Source organism: Cherax quadricarinatus, chromosome 35 (assembly GCF_038502225.1).
Source record: "Cherax quadricarinatus isolate ZL_2023a chromosome 35, ASM3850222v1, whole genome shotgun sequence".
NCBI classification, from domain to species: domain Eukaryota; kingdom Metazoa; phylum Arthropoda; class Malacostraca; order Decapoda; family Parastacidae; genus Cherax; species Cherax quadricarinatus.
Window position 1 is genome coordinate 31,528,365 of NC_091326.1, and position 24,086 is coordinate 31,552,450.

The window sequence follows — 24,086 nt, forward strand, 5'->3', positions numbered from 1 at the left end:
ACATGTAAACCAAACAATACCCAAAACCTGTAAACCCCACATTGTAACCCTTATAGAGAATAAACTTGAATTGAATTGAATTGAATTGAATATATTTAATTACTGCTTAAAACGATTTTTTAATCTTCCCGTGTTCCTTCTTTCTATCTCCGTTCCTTAACTTTCCCTCTGCTTCCCATTAAACTCCAAATAATCAGACATGCTTCATCACCAACCAGCTGACGAACGTAAACAAACATGGCGCCCAAGGGTAAAAAGGGCGGGAAGAAGAAAGGCGGGAAAAAGAAAGACAAGAAGGAAGATGACGAAGATTTGAAGCCCAAGGAAGCTGTGTCTGAGCTGGACAAACATTACTACCTGAACCAGATCCAGGTGAGCCACTGTGTTGGTGAGTCACTGTGTTGGTGAATCACTGTGTTGGTGAGCCACTGTGTTGGTGAGTCACTGTGTTGGTGAATCACTGTGTTGGTGAGGCACTGTGTTGGTGAATCACTGTGTTGGTGAATCATTGTGTTGGTGAGTCACTGTGTTGGTGAGTCACTGTGTTGGTGAATCACTGTGTTGGTGAGGCACTGTGTTGGTGAATCACTGTGTTGGTGATTCATTGTGTTGGTGAGCCACTGTGTTGGTGAGTCACTGTGTTGGTGAATCACTGTGTTGGTGAGGCACTGTGTTGGTGAATCACTGTGTTGGTGAATCATTGTGTTGGTGAGTCACTGTGTTGGTGAGTCACTGTGTTGGTGAATCACTGTGTTGGTGAATCACTGTGTTGGTGAATCACTGTGTTGGTGAATCACTGTGTTGGTGAATCACTGTGTTGGTGAGGCACTGTGTTGGTGAATCACTGTGTTGGTGAATCACTGTGTTGGTGAATCACTGTGTTGGTGAATCACTGTGCTGGTGAATCACTGTGTTGGTGAATCACTGTGTTGGTGAATCACTGTGTTGGTGAGGCACTGTGTTGGTGAATCACTGTGTTGGTGAATCACTGTGTTGGTGAATCACTGTGTTGGTGAATCACTGTGTTGGTGAATCACTGTGCTGGTGAATCACTGTGTTGTGAATCACTGTGTTGGTGAGGCACTGTGTTGGTGAGGCACTGTGTTGGTGAATCACTGTGTTGGTGAATCACTGTGTTGGTGAATCACTGTGTTGGTGAATCACTGTGTTGGTGAATCACTGTGTTGGTGAATCACTGTGTTGGTGAGGCACTGTGTTGGTGAATCACTGTGTTGGTGAATCACTGTGTAGGTGAATCACTGTGTTGATGAATCACTGTGTTGGTGAATCATTGTGTTGGTGAATCACTGTGTTGGTGAATCACTGTGTTGGTGAGGCACTGTGTTGGTGAGGCACTGTGTATGTGAGTCACGATGTAGGTGAGCCACTGTGTTGTTGAGGCACTGTGTTGGTGAGGCACTGTGTTGGTGAGGCACTGTGTTGGTGAACCACTGTGTTGGTGAACCACTGTGTTGGTGAGGCACTGTGTTGGTGAATCACTGTGTAGGTGAGGCACTTTGTTGGTGAGTCACTATGTAGGTGAGTCACTGTGTTGGTGGGTCACTGTGTTGGTGAACCACTGTGTTGGTGAGGCACTGTGTTGGTGAATCACTGTGTTGGTGAGGCACTGTGTTGGTGAACCACTGTGTTGGTGATTTTTTTTTATATATATTTTATTTGAAATAGTACAGAAGAGGAAAAGTAAAATACAGGACCTATCCTGCAACAGATGTAATAACCTTCTGTTGCTCAATAATCCACCACACACAACCCCGTGTGGGCTCTCAACACCCCCCCTCCCATTATCCTTCTCCTATTCTAGTAAGTAAGTAAGTAAGTAAGTTTATTCAGGTATACACAAGTACAGTTACATAGAATTATCATACATAGCAGCATATGTGTCGAGAACCTAGGATAACCCAAAAAAGTCAGACAGAGTGACTTATTTCCATTGGGGTCCTTTTACCTTATTATTATAATATAAAGGTTATAATATTTTCTTATTATTCTACAATGAAGATAACATCTTATTATCATACTAAAAAGACTATCTACTACACGAGGGTCATTAAGACTATCTACCATACGAGGGTCATTACTAGGAATAAGGTAAAATTTAAACGTATGTTAGCTAAAAAATAGAAAATCATTCCCCTCCCTTTCTGTAGCTACATTCATCAGACACCTTTTGGCACTCTTCTTGAACTGGTTCATGCTATGACTGGCTTTGACATGTGCTGGCAGTCTGTTCCATTCCTTTATTGCCGTACAATAAAAGGTGTTTGAAGCCTGGCCAATGACTGTGGGTACTACAAAGTTGTGCTCTCTCCCCCTTGTACTATGATTGCTTTGGTTCCCAACCTTGACAAAATTGACAGCAAGATATTCTGGACACTGTTTGTGAGCAATTTTATAAACATGATTTAGCTTCAGTTGTTTTACTCTGTCTTCAACATTCAGCATATCCAACTGCTGTAATTCATCCTGGCCTACATGTTCTCTTGGTCCCAGCCCCAGGATGAATCTTACGATTTTGTTCTGGGTGATTTGCAGTCTATCTTTCAGTTTTTTTTGTCAAGGCAGAGGACCAAGAAGAGCAAGCGTAATCCATATGGCATTGTATAAGGGCTAGACATAAGGTCCTGCGAGCCTCAGTAGGTAGACACTGTGCTTGTCTATACAGGAACTTCAGTCTGGCATTCGCTTTCTTTACTACACTGTTCCCTATCAATTCTCCTGACATGCATGGGTCAAAGGGGATTCCCAGATATTTTACTGATGAAACCAAAGTGATGGACTCCCCATTACACTGAACATTAAAATTATTTACCCTTCTCAGTTTATGTTTCGTGCCAAAGAGAATGGCTTCAGTTTTCCTTAGGTGTAATGATAGTTTGTTGTCTACTAACCATTTGCTGCAGGACTCCAGTTCCAGTGTTAAAACATTAGCAATATCTTGTGGGTCTTTACCTGTCACTAACAGAGCACTGTCATCTGCATACAGTAGGAGTTTGCACTTGACACTGATATAAACTCACAAACGTTGTTTAAGGAAGACTCTTCATCGTCAAAGAATCAACTTAGAAGAATTCCGTACAGCTGTGACTGAAATAGAAAATAGAGTCAACAACAGACCTCTAACTTATGTTACCGATGATCTGGACAATTTAGAAGTGTTAAGTCCATCTCATTTACATAAACAAGGTTTGCCACAACAACCTGCATCAATTACACACATTGTGTACGAATGGTATACAATACCGACAAGATGAGAGTAAGACACATATGCAACAATTTGTATTGATAAAGCCACTGGATGGCGAAACGTCTACAATAAAGATACCCAGATGTTGCATATGTGTCTTACTCTCAATTACACACATGTTGATATATATACATTAACATTACAGTTGTCCTGCTCGTCCAACACTGTGTATTACACAACCACAAGACTGCTTGAACAGTGTACTAACACCAGTCATGGCTTAGTTATGTACCAAAACAATCAATACATCACCACAAACTGAAATACATTTAGCACATATAAATAATTCACTGCAGGTAAGGAGACCTATCACTAAAATTCTCCGCAGCACTAACGTGTGGGTAGACTCACCACTGTGTTGGTGAGTCACTGTGTTGGTGAATCAATGTGTTGGTGAGGCACTGTGGTGATGAGTCACTATGGGTGCGGCACTGTGTGGGTGACTCGCTGTGCTGGTGACTTACTGTTAGACACTCTTTTGGGTAGCCAGTGTTGATAAGTCATCGTATTGGTGAGTTACTTAGGGGAGGAATAACTCGCTTTATCGAGTCACTGTTGCAAGTCACTGTTGCAAGTCACTGCTGGGAAGCAACGTTCCCTCTCCCCTTACATATTAATAAAAGTGCCCCTTGTAACCCAGCCAGCATCCTGTGCCTCAAGGCACACAAGAAGTACAGAGTGGGGCCTAAGTTTCCTATTTCCGATGCATAAGCCTGAAGATAATCCAAGAAAGATATGGGGTAATCGCCCCAGCCACCAGCTGACGGGCTTATCAGCCAGGCTGTTGGTGCTAGCAATATGAATGCACCACAACTTCGGCTGATCAGGAGGTGACTTGAGGAATTTATCAAATTCCATCCTGAAGAAGACAGCAACTCCCTGAAGAAGACAATATCCCTACTCACCTGGAGTCTACCTGGAGGGTATTCCGGGGATCAACGCCCCCGCGGCCCGATCCAAGACCAGACCTCCCAGTGGATCAGGGCCTGATCAACCAGGCTGTTACGAACCACAGCCCGGCTGATCCAGCACCGACTATAGGTATCTGTCCAGCTCCCTCTTGAAGACATCCAGGGGTCTATTGGTAATTCCCCTTATAGCTGGTGTGAGGCTGAACAGTCTTGGGCCTCGGACACTTACTATGTACCAGTGGTGCCCCTAGTTTTTGTTAATACAGTTAATCTTACCTTATCTTATAAAAGCGTTTCCTATCTTATCATATTTTATATTAAATTTTTACCAATTGGTAACTTATCCTCTTATATTTTTTTCATATTATTTAATTTTATTCTTTATCTTTCTTATTCTTAAGTTTTACAGTGGAAAACTGCTTGCGAGAAAGGAGGATCGAGCCTCCACCACTCCTTATGCTGAGTGACTCACACGGGTTTAGTATAAATATACTATCTTATTTTATCTTACGATACATTATCTTTTCGATTGTTCTGATCAAAGATTATCTCACGTCTATACAGTCTTATTTTGTATCATCGTATTTGACCTTATTTTGTCTAATGTAATGTTAGTGCGTGTGGGTGTTGGCAGGCACTGGAGGTGAAGCTGAAGAGGACGACGACCAGGTGTGAGCAACTGGACGACGCTGAGAAGCACGCCAGGACCCAGTACGACAAGCTCCACACTGATAAGAACGACATCATCACCTTCCTCAAAGATAGGTACGAAGGCAAAGACAGAGATGGACCACTACACCACAATGGCATAAAGCATCAAGTTCTGTATCATGGTGTTTTGGTGGACTGGTGTCGAGAGGTTAGGTTAGGAAAGAATCGTCAAGAAACAGGACAAGAGTTTCCTGACGCGGGTCTTAATCACATTATGTTCCGACGCTGGAGCTTTCGGTCAGCTCACTAAGACCGTCCGCTAGCTTACACCGGTCCACATCCTTTAAAAATTAACGTTGTATGTGTAACCAGTCTTCACTTAGTATCGAGAGTTTAGCTGGCTTCCTGGGAGACTGAGTGTCTCGGGATCGAATCTCGGCCAGTCGCAAAATAGGATGACTTGGGGGGTTTATAAATCGGTAGTGGAGGGAAGGGCGGGTAGGGGTCGTCCTAGGAAAGGATGAAGGGATGGGTAAAGAGGTTTTGTGTGTAAGGGGCTTGGACATAGAACAGGTATGTGAAAGCGTGTTAGATAGGGGTAAATTGGGACAAATGGTTTTTAGGACTTTACAAGCTGTTGAAGTGTGAGCAACATAATATTTTGTGAAGGGACTCAGAGAAACCGGTTAGCCGGACTTGAGTCCTGGAGGTGGAAAGTACAATGCCTGCACTCTAAAGGAAGGGTTTGGGATATTTGTTGTTTAGAGGGACATCTAAACTGTCGTATCTGCACACCTCTGGCATGATAGTGATAGTGTGGAAGACGGCCAGCATGGTACATAAATATGTATATGTATGTAAGAATATAAGAATGGAGGAACATTGCAGAAGGCCTACTGGCCCATACAAGGCTGGCCCTTATCAAATCCACCCCTTCCCAAAGCTACCCAAGAACTTATTTCCGTACCCAAGACACCAATCAAACCCAGCCCCTCCCATTCATATATATGTCCAATCTCTTCTTAAAGCTACCCAGGGTCGTAGCCTCGATCACCCTACTCGGAAGATTGTTCCACGCATCGACCAGTCTGTTTGAAAACCAGTATTTATCCATGTCCTTTTTAAATCTAAATTTATCCAACTTAAATCCGTTATTCCTGGTTCTTACCTTAGTCGATATCATCAGTATTTTATTAATATCGCCTTTGTTTATGCCCATCATTCACTTTTACACTTCATTGATATCTCCCCTCATTCTACATCTCTCAAGAGAATTATGATTCAAAGATCTAAGTCTATCTTCATATGAGAGATTCCTTATACAGTGAATCATTTTAGTCATCCTCCTCTGTATGTTTTCCAATGAATTTATATCCATCCTGTAGTAAGGAGACCGAAACTGAGCGGCATAATCTAAATGAGGCCTCACTAGTGATGTATAGAGCTGTAAAATAACTTTTGGACTTCTGTTACTTATACTTCTTGAAATCAGTCCTAGTAATCTGTTTGCCTTGTTGCGCACACTTAGGTGTTGTTCACACTGAACTCCATCTGCCACTCTTTAGACCAAGACATTAATTTGTCCATATCGTCCTGGAGTTCACTGGTACCCTCCTCAGAATTAATCATTCGGCCTATTTTTGTATCATCAGCAAATTTACTCATGTCAATTGTAATTCACTCATCAAGGTCATTAATGTAAATTATGAACAACACTGGGTCTATAACTGATCCTTGTGGAACGCCACTAGTGACCAGTCCCCACTCAGATTTGACCCCGTTAATGGAAACTCTCTGCTTTCTATTGGTAAGCCATGCCTCTATCCATGCTAGAACTTTACCTCCTATACCATGAGCTGCCACTAATCTTAAGAGTCTTTTGTGAGGTACTGTACCAAAGGCTTTACTGAAATCCAAATAAACAACATCATATTATTTACCACTGTCTACTGTCTCAAATGTTTTATTGAAGAAGGTCAGTAAATTTGTCAGGCACGAACGACCTCTTGTGAACCCATGCTGAGAGTCACTAATAAAATTATGCTGGTCAAGGTGACTTCTAATAATATCAGTTATAATTGATTCTGATAATTTGCGTACTATAGACGACAGGCTTATTGGACGGTAATTTGAAAAAATGGACTTAACCCCTGTTTTAAATATAGGATTAACATTAGCCGTCTTCCACATCTCTGGCATAACACCAGACTGGATAGACGCATTAAACACGCTCGTTAATGGCTGACTAAGTTCCAACTTACATTCCTTAAGCACTCTTGAAAATAGTTCATCAGGTCCCGCGGACTTATTTCACTACAGTTTATATATCTGTCTGATAACCATATCCCTCGTAACAGTTATATTGTTTAATTTGTTTTCTTCAAGGACTCAATAACTGTCAATTTCTGGGATATCATTTATGTCTTCCTGTGTAAAGACTGACAAGAAATAACCATTAAATAGAGAACAGATTTCCTTCTCTCAGCATTCTCCATCTGACGTTGCACGTCACTATGCTTCTTATGTATACTCATGTACTCTCCTCAGGTAAATCTGTTTGTGACTTGTTCAACTCCACTGAGTGGGCGAAACGTAGTCAATAAGGTTAACATTACACTGCATTTGGGTGTTTTTCCACAATTAATTTGTTCAGCTATCAAAACTATTACTATATCTATCGACCCATTATATACCTTTACAAACTTTGCCGAACAGGCAAAGAGTTGCAGATTTTACGAACATCCATTCCCTTCAGACATGAAGAGTCTGCAGATCAATCCTCCAGTTAACCTTGAGAGCTGTTGTGAAAAAATCGCTTTCAAGAATATATACAAAGTCACCTTACCTAAATATTAATATAGTGAAGACAGTGATGGTGACTATGGAGGGAACTCTAGAGTGTTTGTGATGGTGTTAATGATGTGAAGTGAACTTAGTCTATGATAGTGAGTGTTGTGAAGATATGTGGTGATGAGTATACAGAGAAGAGAGTGTGACAGCGAGTGTTGTGTAATGAAGATAGTGATGGAGAGAGTCTAGTGTAGTGAAGACAGACAGTGATGTAGGGAGCATTGTGAAGTAAGTTAACTCCAAATATCACACAAATTTATCTGAAGAGAATCTAAAATTCATTCTAATAATTATCTCCTCAAGTTCAGCAATATATTGAAATTAAAATAACCAGTTCAATCATTCCCATTAATCTTCTGCAAATTAATATTGTATCAGCTTTCCTCATCTGTTGTCCAGTAATTGATTATACTGTCAAAACACTAGCTCGTAATTGACATATTTACTCTACATAATTTCCCAGTGTAACAACCTGGAGTTTACCTGGAGAGAGTTTCGGGGGTCAACGCCCCCGCGGCCCGGTCTGTGACCAGGCCTCCTGGTGGATCAGCGCCTGATCAACCAGGCTGTTGCTGCTGGCTGCACGCAAACCAACGTACGAGCCACAGCCCGGCTGATCAGGAACTGACTTTAGGTGCTTGTCCAGTGCCAGCTTGAAGACTGCCAGGGGTCTGTTGGTAATCCCCCTTATGTGTGCTGGGAGGCAGTTGAACAGTCTCGGGCCCCTGACACTTATTGTATGGTCTCTTAACGTGCTAGTGACACCCCTGCTTTTCATTGGGGGGATGGTGCATCGTCTGCCAAGTCTTTTGCTTTCGTAGTGAGTGATTTTCGTGTGCAAGTTCGGTACTAGTCCCTCTAGGATTTTCCAGGTGTATATAATCATGTATCTCTCTCTCCTGCGTTCCAGGGAATACAGGTTTAGGAACCTCAAGCGGTATTGTTTCTTCATAAATGTCACATTTCTCTTTTGTTCTGAATCGTATCATGATGATTACAAAAAGAATCCAAATAAAACTTGAAGACTTGAGTAACTTAGGCAACTTACGGGAATCTTTATTCTTATCAGTTTTATTCATTTATTTTTATTTACAAAATTGATTTTTTATTTGGTCCCCGAAAATGTGTAAAATGTAGGATGTGGCCCCTGGTGCTCAGGACCATGAACCTTGGAGACCACTGGTGCTAGGACCATGAACCTTGGAGACCCCTGGTGCTCAGGACCATGAACCTTGGAGACCTCTGGTGCTCAGGACCATGAACCTTGGAGGCCCCTGGTGCTAGGACCTTGAACCTTGTAGACCACTGGTGCTAGGACCATGAACCTTGGAGACCCCTGGTGCTAGGACCATGAACCTTGGAGACCCCTGGTGCTAGGACAATGAACCTTGGAGACCTCTGGTGCTCAGGACCATGAACCTTGGAGACCTCTGGTGCTAGGATCATGAACCTTGGAGACCACTGGTGCTCAGGACCATGAACCTTGGAGACCACTGGTGCTAGGACAATGAACCTTGGAGACCTCTGGTGCTAGGACCATGAACCTTGGAGACCTCTGGTGCTAGGACCATGAACCTTGCAGACCTCTCGTGCTCAGGACCATGAACCTTGGAGACCTCTGGTGCTAGGACCATGAACCTTGGAGACCTCTGGTGCTAGGACCATGAACCTTGCAGACCTCTGGTGCTCAGGACCATGAACCTTGGAGACCTCTGGTGCTAGGACCATGAACCTTGGAGACCTCTGGTGCTAGGACCATCAACCTTGGAGACCTCTGGTGCTAGGACCATGAACCTTGCAGACCCCTGGTGCTCAGGACCATGAACCTTGGAGACCTCTGGTGCTCAGGACCATGAACATTGGAGACCCCTGGTGCTCAGGACCATGAACCTTGGAGACCTCTGGTGCTAGGACCATGAACCTTGGAGACCACTCGTGCTCAGGACCATGAACCTTGGAGACCACTGGTGCTAGGACCATGAACCTTGGAGACCTCTGGTGCTAGGACCATGAACCTTGGAGACCTCTGGTGCTAGGACCATGAACCTTACAGACCTCTCGTGCTCAGGACCATGAACCTTGGAGACCTCTGGTGCTAGGACCATGAACCTTGGAGACCTCTGGTGCTAGGACCATGAACCTTGCAGACCTCTGGTGCTCAGGACCATGAACCTTGGAGACCTCTGGTGCTAGGACCATGAACCTTGGAGACCTCTGGTGCTAGGACCATCAACCTTGGAGACTTCTGGTGCTACGACCATGAACCTTGCAGACCCCTGGTGCTCAGGACCATGAACCTTGTAGACCTCTGGTGCTCAGGACCATGAACCTTGGAGACCCCTGGTGCTCAGGACCATGAACCTTGGAGACCTCTGGTGCTCAGGACCATGAACCTTGGAGACCTCTGGTGCTCAGGACCATGAACCTTGGAGACCTCTGGTGCTAGGACCATGAACCTTGGAGACCTCTGGTGCTAGGACCATCAACCTTGGAGACCTCTGGTGCTAGGACCATGAACCTTGCAGACCCCTGGTGCTCAGGACCATGAACCTTGGAGACCTCTGGTGCTCAGAACCATGAACCTTGGAGACCCCTGGTGCTCAGGACCATGAACCTTGGAGACCCCTGGTGCTCAGGACCATGAACCTTGGAGAATTCTGGTGCTCAGGACCATGAACCTTGGAGACCTCTGGTGCTAGGACCATGAACCTTGCAGACCCCTGGTGCTCAGGACCATCAACCTTGGAGACCTCTGGTGCTCAGGACCATTAACCTTGGAGACCTCTGGTGCTCAGGACCATGAACCTTGGAGATCTCTGCTGCTCAGGACCATGTACCTTGGAGACCTTTGGTGCTCATGACCATGAACCTTGGAGACCTCTGGTGCTCAGGACCATGAACCTTGGAGACCTCTGGTGCTCAGGACCATGAACCTTGGAGACCTCTGGTGCTCAGGACCATGAATCTTGGAGACCTCTGGTACTCAAGACTATGAACCTTGGAGACCTCTGGTGCTCAGGACCATGAAACTTGGAGACCTCTGGTGCTCAGGACCATGAACCTTGGAGACCTCTGGTGCTCAGGACCATGAACCTTGGAAACCTCTGGTGCTCAGCACCATGAACCTTGGAGACCTCTGGTGCTCAGGACCATGAACCTTGGAGACCCCTGGTGCTCAGGACCATGAACTTTGGAGACCTCTGGTGCTCAGGACCATGAACCTTGGAGACCTCTGGTGCTCAGGACCATGAACCTTGGAGACCTCTGGTGCTCAGGACCATGAACCTTGGAGACCCCTGGTGCTCAGGACCATGAACCTTGGAGACCCCTGGTGCTCAGGACCATGAACCTTGGAGACCTCTGGTGCTCAGGACCATGAACCTTGGAGACCTCTGGTGCTCAGGACCATGAACCTTGGAGACCTCTGGGGCTCAGGACCATGAACCTTGGAGACCTCTGGTGCTATGGACCATGAACCTTGGAGACCTCTGGTGCTCAGGACCATGAACGCTGGAGACCTCTGGTGCTCAGGACCATGAACGTTGGAGACCTCTGGTGCTCAGGACCATGAACCTTGAAAGACCTCTGGTGCTCAGGAACATGAACCTTGGAGACTTCTGGTGCTCAGGACCATGAACCTTGGAGACCTCTGGTGCTCAGGACCATGAACCTTGGAGACCTCTGGTGCTCAGGACCATGAACCTTGGAGACCTCTGGTGCTCAGGACCATGAACCTTGGAGACCTCTGGTGCTCAGGACCATGAACGTTGGAGACCTCTGGTGCTCAGGACCATGAACCTTGGAGACCTCTGGTGCTCAGGACCATGAACCTTGGAGACCTCTGGTGCTCAGGACCATGAACCTTGGAGACCTCTGGTGCTCAGGACCATGAACCTTGGAGACCTCTGGTGCTCAGGACCATGAACCTTGGAGACCTCTGGTGCTCAGGACCATGAACCTTGGAGACCTCTGGTGCTCAGGACCATGAACCTTGTAGACCTCTGGTGCTCAGGACCATGAACATTGGAGACCTCTGGTGCTCAGGACCATGAACCTTGTAGACCTCTGGTGCTCAGGACCATGAACCTTGGAGACCTCTGGTGCTCAGGACCATGAACCTTGCGGACCTCTGGTGCTAGGACCATGAACCTTGGAGACCTCTGGTGCTCATGACCATGAACCTTGCAGACCTCTGGTGCTCAAGACCATGAACCTTGGAGACCTCTGGTGCTCAGGACCATGAACCTTGGAGACCTCTGGTGCTCAAGACCATGAACCTTGCAGACCAATGGTGCTCAAGACCATGAACGTTGCAGACCAATGGTGCTCAGGACCATGAACCTTGAACGCCTCTGGGGATCAGGACTATGAACCTTGGAGACCACTTCTGTTCAGGACCATGAATCTTGGAGACCTCTGGTGCTCAGGACCATTAACCTTGAAGACCTCTGGTGCTCAGGACCATGAACCTTGGAGATCTCCGGTGCTCAGGACCATGAACCTCGGAGACCTCTGGTGCTCAGGACCATGAACCTTGCAGACCAATGGTGCTCAAGACCATGAACCTTGCAGACCAATGGTGCTCAGGACCATGAACCTTGGAGACCTCTGATGCTCAGGACAATGAACCTTGGAGACCTCTGGTGCTGAGGACTATGAACCTTGGAGACCCTTGGTGCTCAGGACCATGAACCTTGGAGACCTCTGGTGCTCAGGACCATGAACCTTGGAGACGTCTGGTGCTCAGGACCATGAACCTTGGAGACCTCTGGTGCTCAGGACTATGAACCTTGGAGTCCCCTGGTGGTCAGGACCATGAACCTTGGAGACCCTTGGTGCTCAGGACCATGAACCTTGGAGACCTCTGGTGGTCAGGACCATGAACCTTTGAGACCTCTGGTGCTAGGACCATGAACCTTGGAGACCTCTGGTGCTCAGGACCATGAACCTTGGAGACCTCTGGTGCTCAGGACCATGAACCTTGGAGGCCTCTGGTGCTCAGGACCATGAACCTTGGAGACCTCTGGTGCTCAGGACCATGAACCTTGGAGACCTTTGGTGATCAGGACCACGAACCTTGGAGATCTCCGGTGCTCAGGACCATGAACCTAGGAGAACTATGGAGCTCAGGACCATTAACCTTGGAGACCTATGGTGCTAGGACCATGAACCTTGGAGACCTCGGGTGCTCAGAACCATGAATCTTGAAGACCTCTGGTGCTAGGACCATGAAACTTGCAGACCTCTGGTGCTCAGGACCATGAACCCTGCAGACCACTGGTGCTCAGGACCATTAACCTTGAATGCCTCCGGTGCTCAGGACCATGAACCTTGGAGACCACTTGTGCTCAGGACCATGAATCTTGGAGATCTCTGGTGCTCAGGACCATGAACCTTGGAGACCTCTGGTGCTCACGACCATGAACCTTGGAGACCTCTGGTGCTCAGGACCATGAACTATGGAGATCTCTGGTGTTCAGGACCATGAACCTTGGAGACCTTGGTGCTCAGGACCATGAACCTTGGAGACCTCTGGTGCTCAGGACCATGAACCTTGGAGACCTCTGGTGCACAGGACCATAAACCTTGGAGACCTCTGATGCTCAGGACAATGAACCTTGGAGACCTCTGGTGCTCAGGACCATGAACCTTGCAGACCTCTGGTGCTCAGGACCATGAACCTTGGAGACCTCTGGTGCTCAAGACCATGAACCTTGCAGACCAATGGTGCTCAAGACCATGAACCTTGCAGACCACTGGTGCTCAGGACTATGAACCTTAAACGCCTCTGGTGCTCAGGACCATGATCCTTGGAGACCTCTGGTGCTCAGGACCATTAACCTTGGAGACCTCTTGTGGTCAGGACCATGAACCTTGGAGACCTCTGGTGCTCAGGACCATGAACCTTGGAGACCTCTGGTGCACAGGACCATGAACCTTGAAGACTTCTGGTGCTCAGGACCATGAACCTTGGAGACCTCTGGTTCTCAGGACCATGAACCTTGGAGACCTCTGGTGCACAGGACCATGAACCTTGAAGACTTCTGGTGCTCAGGACCATGAACCTTGGAGACCTCTGGTGCTCAGAACCATGAACCTTGAAGACTTCTGGTGCTCAGGACCATGAACCTTGGAGACCTCTGGTGCTCAGGACCATGAACCTTGGAGACCTCTGGTGCACAGGACCATGAACCTTGGAGAACTCTAGTGCTCAGGACCATGAATCTTAGAGACCTCTGGTTTTCAGGACTATGAACCTTGGAGAGCCTTGGTGCTCAGGACCATGAATCTTAGAGACCTCTGGTTTTCAGGACTATGAACCTTGGAGAGCCTTGGTGCTCAGGACCATGAACCTTGGAAACCTCTGGTGCTCAGGGCCATGAACCTTGTAGACCTCTGGTGCTCAGGACCATGAACCTTGGAGACCTCTTGTGCTCAGGACCATGAACCTTGCAGACCGTTGGTGCTCAGGACCATGAACCTTGGAAATAATAATAATAATAATAATAATAATAATAATAATAATAATAAGTGAGCATCCCTCCCTGCCAGGCTCGACTCTCCAGGCTGGCCAAGGAGGCAGAGAACACACGACTCGACCTTAACGATAAGATTATCGCCCTCACGAGAAAGTTGGAGAGTCTAGAGGAGTTTCGTCAACATAAGGAAGAACTTGAAGATAAACTGCGCCGACTGCAGAAGGAACTCAAAGATTGCCAAGCTTCGCATCAGGAGAAGGTGAGTATGCTATGCATAATGCTATGCATAGTATAAGTGGCTTTGGCATGCTGCTCTTATCTGTATTTTTTGGTACCTCTGTATGTGTGCTCAAATTGTATGTGTGCTCAAATTGTTTGTATTTGTTTGTGGTTTAAGGGATCGAATCTTAGCTCCTAGCCCTGCCGGGGTCACTAATTCCTAACCTAGTGATGCTAGGTTGTTTTTGGTGCCTCATTATTGAGGCACCGCCCGGTAAAGGGATTATTAATGCTAGTGTATTTGTGGCAGTGATAAGTTATAAGTGATGGTATTGAGGAATTTTGGTTGTGTTGTGATGGTATTAGTGTAGGGTATTGAAGGTGTTTGTAGTGGTGTTTAAGTGTTTATATAGTGATAAGAGGCTCGAGGTGGTGTTAGTGAGGTATTAGGGTGTTTCTACTGGTGTTATGGTTTTCTGAATTGATATCCTGGTGATGGTGATGTGACACCTTCATACAGAGGAAGTCTCCTCCAATTCCTTCGCTAAACAACGGTTTAACTTGGCCTACTTCCACTAGTGGGACACGCGCACCTGTAAATTCAACTCCAACTGCTACATATCACTGTTGCTTCCATATTAGGGTTGGTTGGCTGCCTCTGCTCCAAGGCTGAGGGACTTAAATCTATTTACCAAGGCTGAGGGACTAATCAGCTCTAAACTAATACTGTCTCCACTGTTATATATATATCAGTATTTAACTAAAAAAGCCTGCTGCAGGGGCGAAACGTTACAGTTGTAAGGATGCATGTGTGTTGTACATGTGTTTAATTCATTAAAAATCTCTGTTGTACAGATAAAACTGACTAAAAAGACTTTTCAATTACTGCGTTTCTCTTTAGCGTCTATAGTCTGTTCAACTGAGAATAAGACATGTGTAACACCTTTATTAAGACGGTTCTCCAACTGGTGGCAATTTCAGTTCAATACAGAGACTATATGCGTGAGATAATGCAAGATTAAATAATCACATCCTCAGCATTAATCAATAATAATAATAATAATAATAGTAATAATAATAATAATAATAATAATAATAATAATAATAGTAATAATAATGAAAGTGTTCAGTCTAATAGCCTTGATTAATCTGAAGAAGAGGCAGGAGGATGGATACTTATGGCATCAACACACAGGAACTCCACTAGAGAAACTTCAGCCTCCACAGTCACTCTTGAGTAGGATATCATCTGTATCAAGGATTCCATGGTGTTTCTGAGTCATCACAGTAATGGCATACAGTGTCGAAAATCTGATTAACAAAACACCTGTGCAACACCTGGGTTATAAACGAGATTGATAAATAAGACACATGTACAACAGTTAGGAATCTTTATTCCCCAAACGTTTCGCCTACACAGTAGGCTGTGGAGGAGAACTCTTCTCCAGCCTGTGGGACTGACCACCTCATAACTACGTCTTCGACGGTGATGGACTGATTACTTCGTCTTTACATCTCCTCTACTTCTGCTACCTCCTCTGTATTCGACTGAAGAAGCCTACTGTATACGCGAAACGTTTCGGAATAAAGATACCTAACTGTAGCACGTGTGTCTGATCAACAAAGACTATACACTGGAGGTAGTGGGAGATGAAGTAATCACTCAGCTTTGATAGGTCTTTAGGTCCTTAGTTTTGATAAATCTAAAGGAAAGGCAGGAATTTGGAAGCTTATGTGGAAAAGAGAGAAGTGCAGCAGTTGAAGGTGTCGTCATAGGTGGGCGATATCCATTACCAAGGCTGAGGGACTGATTATCTCATTTTTCATTGTCTCTAGTGCATGGTCTAGCGCTTTAGTAAGATCTCGTCTAGAATTCTAGATCATGCAGCGTAGGTCTGGTTTCTATACTACAGAAAGGTATTAGGAAATATGAGAGAAATAAAGAATAAGAAATCTTTCCTGTGAAGGAAGGTCGAAATCCCTGAATCTACTCTCGCTTAAATGGAACAGAATGATAGGAGATATGATTTAGGTAAACAGAGATAACTAAAGGAGATATAAAGTGGGTGTTGAGGATATCTAACCAGGAAAGAACGAGAAACTATGGTTTCAATTAGTTAAATTCAGATGTGTAAATTATATAGGAAAGTAGTGAATTAGCAAGGGAGTTTAGATGAGCAGAACATACCACCAAGTACAGGAATTGAAGCTAACACATCGGGTAGTTTTAAAATACTTAAACAAATATTTAAGTGAAATGGGATGGATCTGAGAAGAACCTAACTTGCATGGGCCAGTAGACGTTTCATCTGCCGGGGATGATCATTTGATCAAGTCTCTTGTGGACGAAATTTCTCAACATAATGCCATGTATCGCATATTGTGTCTTATTCACATACTTGTCGGTATATTTCGTCATTGCTATACATAACAGACTGCAGTACTCCTCTGTTGTGTCCTAATGTATTTGGAGCATATCGGCAAGTTGAAACAAATGATGTTGTATACCTAAAACGGGGTTGCGTGAAGCGGCCCTGGCAGGTCGTACAAACTGTGAAGTGTTCAGCTGGACGACGGTGTCTGGCTCTTCTTACTTGTCAAGTCGCCGGTATAAGATTTGTCTTGTGCACTCTGAAGAGAGGGTGCAGTGACTTAGTTGCTTGCATGGAATCTTTGCCTCTCAGTGGAACATGAAGTGTGTCTTCACTGTCGGCTATATGTTAATAACATGCACTAGGCTCTGGCTGAACCTCCTTGGGAATGAATTTTTATCACCGGCGTAACTGTAGACATGTTTGTAATAGGTTTGGTGAAGCTTTTAGTGTAGTTGATAATATGGCATTGGTGATGGATAATACTTATTACATACACACACACAACCATCCCTACCACTACTCCCCTACACAGGTGAGTTATCTAGAGAAGTCCTCGTTGGTGGAGGCCGCTGCACTTCGTGCTGAGCTGGAGGCGCGAGTCACAAGGATCACAGAGGACCTCCGCAGAGCTGCCCAGACCGAGGTGCATTCCACCACCCGACGCGCGCTCCACGAGAACGAGGCCTTAACGAAACAGCTGGAAGTCTTCAGGGAGAAGTTAGGAGCGCTGAGGGAGGAGAACCAGGACCTGAGGGAGGCGCTCTCTGACTCCCAGGTGAATAAAAGTTCTATTTATCTATTTCTCAAGTGAATAACCAATTTCTCAGGAGCTTTATTTCCTAGGTTATTCAGAAAGTTCTATTGATTTTATAAGTCATCATAGTAGGGTTGTCATCTTTTAGAACTTTAAAGCACACCTGAAAGGAACGAAGCTCTGAGAGTGTCTACAACGAAGCCAGGGATTCCGACTCAACGTAAGTTCTAGGGATGTCTGCGTGGACGTTCAGGAAACTTACTCAACGAAGTTCCGGGGTTGTCCAGGAAAATGTTAGTGAAGCCTTCGTTACTGAACGTGACCAAAGCCCCAAGTGCCTCCAGGGAAGAGTTAAGGAAGCCCACTTAACATGAACAAAACCCTGTAACAGTCTAGTAAGAGATCAGAGCTCTGAAGAAATCCCCGTCTGATTTTTCAATATTATTTACAAAATGTTTAGGCTTGAATATTTTTTTTTAGATTTTTGGCATGTTCAGCACGTTTTCTATGGATCTCAGCTGATTTTATGTTTAAAAAATCAGTTTGTTTAATGTAGTAATGGTAGCAGCAGCAATATTAGTAGAAGCAGTAGTAATAGCAGCAGCAGTAGTAATAGCAGCAGCAGTAGTAATAGCAGCAGCAGTAGTAATAGCAGCAGCAGTAGTAATAGCAGCAGCAGTAGTAATAGCAGCAGCAGTAGTAATAGCAGCAGCAGTAGTAATAGCAGCAGCAGTAGTAATAGCAGCAGCAGTAGTAATAGCAGCAGCAGTAGTAATAGCAGCAGCAGTAGTAATAGCAGCAGCAGTAGTAATAGCAGCAGCAGTAGTAATAGCAGCAGCAGTAGTAATAGCAGCAGCAGCAAAAGTAGTAATAATTTTAATAGTAATTGTAGTGACAGTGTTAGAAGCAGCAGCATCAGCAGCATCAGCAGCATCAGCAGCATCAGCAGCATCAGCAGCATCAGCAGCATCAGCAGCATCAGCAGCATCAGCAGCATCAGCAGCATCAGCAGCATCAGCAGCATCAGCAGCATCAGCAGCATCAGCAGCATCAGCAGCATCAGCAGCATCAGCAGCATCAGCGATAGCCAAAGCAACAATAATAGTAACAGTAGTAGTGGTAACACTGGAGGTAGTAGTAGTAGTAGTAGTAACATTAGTAATAGTAGTAACCAGCAATAGTAGTAGCAACAGTAGTAAGGCTAGTAATAGTAGTAGTAACACGGGTAGTAGTATTAGTAGTAGTAACACATAATATTAAGACTAACAATAGTAGCAGGAGCAGTAGTAATTTTTTTTAAATACTAATCGCATCACAATCTCCTAATTCCCCTCCTTTTCTACCGTATCTTCCATCCTTACTTTCTCTTCTTCCCCAAGCGTAAGAGTCCTAGAGGACTTCATTCCATTCTTCCTTCCCAGGTGAGAGAGGGAGTCCTACAGGACACTGTACGCCGCGTCACAGGAAGAGGAGAGAGGCTGGCACGGCTCCTTCAGGCTGTGACGGAACGCTCAGAGAATCACACACACGTCTGGAAGGATTACGACCGTCTTTCCAGGGAGAACCATCAGCTTCGCCGGGATCTACAGGTGTGTTGGACCTACCTGTAGAAAGCTCCCACACTTGCAGATCCCAAATTAAACTTAGGATATGTAAGTGTTTGGCGTGTGTGGGTACACGAGTTCTACTGCTACGGGATGTAAATACAGCGATACCTGACAGGGTTGTAATAAAAACATTTAAAAACAATGAACTGGCTCCTTGTAGCTAAGGCCTCAACTCCCCTTCCCACCCACAAAAAATATTACCGAAACAGTTGTGGTAAATCTTTGTCGACAATGCCTATCGGTTCTCCCAGCTATGTGATGTAAGTTGAATAAACCTCAAGAACACAGCCAAAAAACACAATATTCATTTCTCTGGGACCTGTGCACACAGTGAGACGATGATTAGTTATTCTACTAGGACTGAAATGTTTTCTAAATACACACTCAGTGGACACAGACCCTCCATCATCAACAATGATAACGCTTTCAGACCACAGTTTATGTTCACACAAGACCAATGCTAATTTACTATTGCTATATTCATGATCTATAAAAAAGTTGTAAGTGTCTTCAACCAAAGTTTGGATTATCCCAGGCGATGCAAGGTCAGCTGGACGTCACTACCCAGGCAACTTGTGAGCTTCGGGAGAAAGCTGTGGAGAAGGACGTTGCATTAGAGCTGACAGCTACCCACCTACGACAGGAAAACGCTGCCCGTAAGACCCTGCAAGATTCCCTCAGCGCCGCTCTCTCTCTCCTCCACCACGCGGTCTTCACGGTAAGTCACCCTCCTTCCTCCCTCTTTCCTTACTTCCAGTGGAGGTACCAATGGAGGAGGAAGCCAAACTAACAAGAGGTCGTACTTCTCTAACATAGTTACTCTTTCTTTTCCACTAAGATATTTGAGGCGAATTACCATAGCTATAGAATATATTTACCTAGATTTCACTAAGGGTTCGGATGGAACCCAACTCCACCCAGGTTTAAAAATCAGAAGTTGAGGTAAAAGGTTCTGGAGGAAAAGTTTATGAAGGAATGTATGGCTGACTAAAAATCAGCAAATAAGGCCAGTATCAAATAGGATTGATTTTGGACCCCTTATTGCTTATTATTTACATTATTAACCTTGATGAAGGAATTGAAAATGACGGGAGTAAATTTGCTGAATACAACAACAAAGAAAAATGGCCGAGTAATTAATTCCGAGGAGAATACCTTAGAACTTCAGAATCTTATGGACTTAATGCTATGATCGAAAAGGTTAGCTTAGGAAGAATTCGTCAAGAAAGATGGCAAGTGTTTGCTGACGCGGGTCACATGATGACCCACCACTGGAACTTTTTTGATCATCTGACCGTGACCTTCCACTGGCTTACCCGTCCACCCCTTTAAAAATTAAAATTAATTACTCGGAAAACTGGCAGATTCAGTTAAATATATTCTATGTAGACAAATTCAAAATCCTAATCCTTAAGAAAGAAAACATCTCATAGGTGAGAAGTAAGGCAGAGACAGGTGAATGAAAAGGAAAAAGAGACACTTAAGAAATCAATATATTAAATTAAAAATGTAAATAAAAAAGTAATACGATAAGTCAAAGGAAATTATGAAGGTAAAGTCGCAAGGGATTCGAGAATTTATCAAAAAGTTTTTTTTCAGGTGTATAGGAGTAATATTAGGGACAAGATAGATTCACTTTAAAGTTCCTTAGGTACCGTATTTGGCGGCTTATTAGACGCATTTGTTTCCATAAAATGTCTCCAGAAAGCACTCTCCGTCCTATAAACTGAAGGTCAGTGACGAGAGCTAAAAGTTTGGGGTGTGGGGTGGGTTGTAGCTCTCCCCAGTTACGTCCGATGTCGAGCCATTAAAACTATAACAAGTCTTACAAGCCGCGTCTTATAAGCTGCGAAATACGGTAAGCTCGCTGACACTGACAAAGAAATGCGTGCAGTTTTCTACATTCCTCTCCGTTTTTACTCAGGAAGATACTAGAGAAATTCCAGAAATAAAATAATGAATAGGTCAGGACAATAATAAGTTATGGGTGATAAAAGTCGCTAGTCACATGATTCTCAAACAGATTAATACCTAATAAATCCCCGGGCCCTCATAAACTGTTCTCAAGGAATGTAAGGAAGAACTTAGCAAACCATTTGCTAGTGTTTTCAGTATATCATTACAAATATAATGCCAGTATGTGGAAAATGGCAAATGTGATACTTGTCTACAAAGCAGGAGACAGGTCCTTAGCTCTGAATTATAGAGTAATAAGCCTAACCTTCACGGACAAAGTTCTTTGTCTCCCCAGACTCCTAAGTGCGCTACTCACCATTTTTCCCACGTCAATTCTATGATTCACCTCATCTCTTTCATAGACCCATCTGCTGACACATCCACTCCTAAATATCTGAATATATTCACCTCCTCCATACTCTCTCCCTCCACTCCGATATCCAGTCTTCTGTTACTTAATCTTTTTGTTATCCTCTTCACCTTACTCTTTCCTATATTCACTTTTAATTTTCTTCTTTTACGTACACTACCAAACTCATCCACCAACCTCTGCAACTTCTCCTCAGAATCTCCCAAAAGCACAGTGTCATCAGCAAAGAGCAACTGTGACAACTCCCACTTTGTGTTAGGTTCTTTATCTTTTAACCCCACACCTCTTGCCAAGACCCTCTCATTCACTTCTCTTACAACTCCATCTATAAATATATTGAACAACCATGGTGACATCACACATCCTTGTCTAAGGCCTACTTTTACTGGGAAATAATCTCCCTCTCTCCTACATACTATAACCTGAGCCTCACTATCCTCGTAAAAACTTCACTGCTTTCAGTAACCTACCTCCTATACCATACACCTGCAACATCTGCCACATTGCCCCATATCCACCCTGTCATACGCCTTTTCCAAATCCATAAATGCTATAAAAACCTCTTTACCCTTATCTAAATACTGTTCACCTATATGTTTCAATGTGAACACTTGGTCTACACACCCCCTACCCTTCCTAAAGCCTCCTTGTTCATCTGCTATCTTACTCTCCGTCTCTCTTAATTCTTTCAATAATAACTTTACCATACACTTTACCAGGTATACTCAACAGCTTTATTCTCCTATAATTTTTACATTCTCTTCTGTCCCCTTTGCCTTTATACAAAGGAACTATATATGCTCTCTGCCAAGCTCTAGGTACCTTATCTTCTTCCATACATTTATTAAATAATAACACCAACCACTTCAAAACTATATCCCCACCTGCCTTTAACATTTCTATCTTTATCCCATCAATCCCAGCTGCCTTACCCCCCTTTCATTCTACCCACTGCCACACTCACTTCTCCCACACTCACAACTGGCTCTTCCTCACTCCTACAAGATGTTATTCCTCCTTGCCCTATACACGAAATCACAGCTTCCCTATCTTCATCAACATTTAACAATTCCTCAAAATATTCCTTTCATCTTCCTGATATATCCAACTCTCCATATATATATATATATATATATATATATATATATATATATATATATATATATATATATATATATATATATATATATATATATATATATATATATATTGTATAAAGTGTGTGTGTGTGTAAATAAACCGTGTTTATCCCACAGGAGGAAGAGAGTGGTGACAAGGACAGTGTAACTGGTGTCTTGCAGCAGCTGGTAAGTTTGTTGTCCTTCGCTGAGGCCGCCCACCAACACGCAGAGGAGGGGCGGCGCCCCCCAGGTCGTGGTGAGGGCGTAGAGGTTGCTGAGAAGGTGGGCGGTCCGGGTCAAATCAAGTACCGGGCGGGAGATCTAGGCCTCCTCCCACGCCCACACCGTAAAGCTAAGCCCACTCTCACGACAGATAACTAAGAATATACTCATGTCAGAGAGGTGAGAAATATGCCCATGTTAGACACCTGAGAAACACGCCGAATGACGCACCACCGACAGTGTTGAAGACATATTGTACGAGAACCCATTTTAGGTATATTTGACTTACTATGTTCATCAGAGCGCTACGATGTTTTTAAAAACAAATTGGTCCATAACCTGAGTATTTTATTCATTAGAAAGTCTTTCTCTTTTTCTCCACACCCTGATTTGTACCTCCATACCACCCTCCCATCCCTCCCACCCATCCTTTCCACCCATCCCTCCCACCTATCCCACCCACCCACCCCTCCCACCCATCCCTCCCACCTATCCCACCCACCCATCCCTCCCACCCATCCTACCCACCCATCCCTCCCACCCATCCCTTCCACCCATCCTACCCACCCATCCCACCCATAACACCCACCCATCCCATACTGGATCACTATGACATACCCATACCCATCCCATACTGGATCACTATGACATGGCCTTGGATGCACTGGAAGAAAATCAGAATGCAGATGTAATATACACAGACTTTGCAAAAGCATTTGACAAATGCGATCATGGCGTAATAGCCCATAAAATACGTGCTAAAGGAATAACTGGGAAAGTGGGGAGATGGATCTTCAACTTCCTAACAAATCGAACACAAAGAGTAATGGTCAACAGAGTTAAATCGGAGGCTGCCATAGTGAAGAGCTCTGTTCCACAAGGCACAGTACTCGCCCCCGTCTTATTCCTTATCCTCATATCAGACATAAACAGAGATATACACCACAGCACCGTATCATCCTTTGCGGATGATACTAGGATCTGCATGAGGCTGTCATCTGCTGAGGACGCGGTTAACCTCCAAGAAGATATAAACAAAGTTTTCCAGTGGGCAACGGTAAACAATATGATGTTCAATGAGGACAAATTCCAACTACTCCGTTATGGAAAACTGGAGGAGATAATAACTAGAACAGAGTATACTACTGACTCCGGCCATACAATAGAGCGGAAAAATAATGTAAGGGACCTGGGAGTAGTAATGTCTGAGGATCTCACTTTCAAGGATCACAACAGTGCCACGATCGCACGTGCAAAGAAAATGATAGGATGGATAATGAGAACTTTCAAAACGAGAGATGCCAAG

The 24,086-nt window shown here is 44.5% G+C and overlaps 1 protein-coding gene across 1 annotated transcript; it reads left to right on the forward strand.

Annotated features, from left to right (window-relative positions):
• The first annotated feature begins 10 nt into the window (after window positions 1–10).
• On the forward strand, window positions 11–23,191 carry LOC128695023 (cilia- and flagella-associated protein 157-like). The gene is made up of 9 exons (XM_070091521.1): window positions 11–372; window positions 4,811–5,124; window positions 13,158–13,244; window positions 13,477–13,564; window positions 14,230–14,415; window positions 17,283–17,525; window positions 18,926–19,093; window positions 19,647–19,829; window positions 22,694–23,191. Exons 1-9 carry the CDS (start codon window positions 238–240, stop codon window positions 22,937–22,939), a joined length of 1,650 nt encoding a protein of 549 aa, XP_069947622.1. The 5' UTR covers window positions 11–237; the 3' UTR covers window positions 22,940–23,191.
• The last annotated feature ends 895 nt before the right edge of the window (window positions 23,192–24,086 follow it).

Coding starts and splice junctions, on each gene's coding strand:
- LOC128695023 (XM_070091521.1), top strand. CDS start 238: ATGGCGCCCAAGGGTAAAAAGGGCGGGAAGAAGAAAGGCGGGAAAAAG. Junction 5,125..13,157: donor TTCCGACGCTGGAGCTTTCG/GTCAGCTCACTA, acceptor TCTGGTGTTCAG/GACCATGAACCTTGGAGACC. Junction 13,565..14,229: donor ATGAACCTTGGAGACCTCTG/GTGCTCAGGACC, acceptor CCTCCCTGCCAG/GCTCGACTCTCCAGGCTGGC.